This window comes from Myotis davidii, unplaced genomic scaffold (assembly GCF_000327345.1).
Source record: "Myotis davidii unplaced genomic scaffold, ASM32734v1 scaffold315, whole genome shotgun sequence".
NCBI classification, from domain to species: domain Eukaryota; kingdom Metazoa; phylum Chordata; class Mammalia; order Chiroptera; family Vespertilionidae; genus Myotis; species Myotis davidii.
In genome coordinates this window covers 76798-78257 of record NW_006286234.1, presented here as the reverse complement: position 1 = coordinate 78257, position 1460 = coordinate 76798, and the positions used below count along the sequence as shown (strand labels likewise).

The following is a 1460-nucleotide window of genomic DNA, read 5'->3' as shown; positions in this document are numbered from 1 at the left end:
CCTGGTTGCCCCTAACTGCCCTCCCCTGCCGACTTTGTTGCCCCTAACTGCCCTCCCCTGCAGTCCATTTGTGTCCACATGGGGGCGGCCATCTTGTCTGTTGGAGTGATGGTCAATTTGCATATTACCTCTTTATTACATAGGATGCCTTTTGTAAGAATATTGGCATGAGGTATGAAACTTAAGACACCCCCTAACCACTTTTGGGTGAAAGAATGACAACTGAGAACATGATTTAAACACTTAGAATTACAATGTTGGAAGGGAACTTTGAGGTTGTTTGATGCTACACACATGGTACAAGTGAAGAGACAAGACCGTCCTAATTCAGTCACTGGTCCAAGTTCCTGGCATGTGTCATTAAGTAACAGGGAATCACAAAGGCTTGTATGTTTTTATGTTTTTCTAGGATTGTCGGAAGAAACATAAAGATGCAAAAAGGAGAGTGAAACCAAAATAAAGTGTCATTATGGGTTTTGATATTGATTGTGAACAAGATTCACCTGTGGAAATTGGGTCACCTAGAAAATAATTTTAGCTAACAAGAACTTGGAGTTGAGGAATATTCAAAATCCAGCTAATGGATACCATCTGGTTGTTGCTGCTATGTTTTTCTGTGGATTTCCCCTGTTTCTACCTAAGTACTTCAAAAAAATTAAACTGAACTTTTTTTTTAATGAAGCACAAGATAATCCCTCAAAAAAAAGAAAACTTTTTGTATGTAATCTCGTTGCCCTCCATCCTCAATGACAAATGGGCATCTTTTGATACAAGCTTTACATAAAGCCTTTTATAATATGTGGGTCAGCCCGGCCGGCGTCACTCAGTGGTTGAGCGTCAACCTATGACCAGGAGGTCACGGTTTAATTCCCAGTCAGTGCACATGCCTGGGTTGCAGGCTCTATTCCCAGTGTGGGGCATGCAGGAGGCAGCCGATTGATTATTCTCTCTCATCATTGATGTTTCTGTCTCTCCCTCCCTCTCTGAAATCAATAAAAATATTTTTTAAATGATAAAATATATGGGTCAGCACACTTGTGTTTTTCAAGTTAGGTTTTGTGTCAATTTTGGCTACTTGATTATTTATTTCTGATTGTACCGAGTACACTTTACCTCCGTTCTATCTTTTTTGTTTTAAGAGATTGAACACAAGTCAAACTTGAGTTTTGTACTTGCTTTCTGGTGAGTAGTGAACTGAAATGCAGGAACTTCCAGACCAATGTTCTAGGAGAATTCTGGGAAGACCAGAAATGGACAGCAAATAGAGTTTTCCTATCCTTTGCCTCCAGGAATTGATAGAGGCAAGCCCATCAATCCCACAATTCTAGTTAGAGCAGAGGCTTATGAAAAATCCAAGTGTTTGAAAGGTATGAAATCACAGTTAGGAGTCAGGACCCTAAGTCCCTATAGGGAGGCAGATTTAATACCTTATTAAATCAACTGGGCTAGAATGAAGACAA

At 40.0% G+C, this 1460-nt stretch overlaps 1 protein-coding gene across 2 annotated transcripts in view; it reads left to right on the top strand.

Annotated features, from left to right (window-relative positions):
* NOL8 (nucleolar protein 8) overlaps positions 1-892 on the top strand; it is a 52837-nt gene extending 51945 nt beyond the window's left edge. For both annotated transcript variants that reach the window (XM_015559823.1, XM_006757400.2), the window contains exon 17: positions 410-892. In XM_015559823.1, the coding sequence (XP_015415309.1) occupies positions 410-460 (51 nt within the window). In that variant the 3' untranslated portion in view covers positions 461-892. The remainder of the gene's footprint in view (positions 1-409) is intronic.
* Positions 893-1460: the final 568 nt, after the last annotated feature.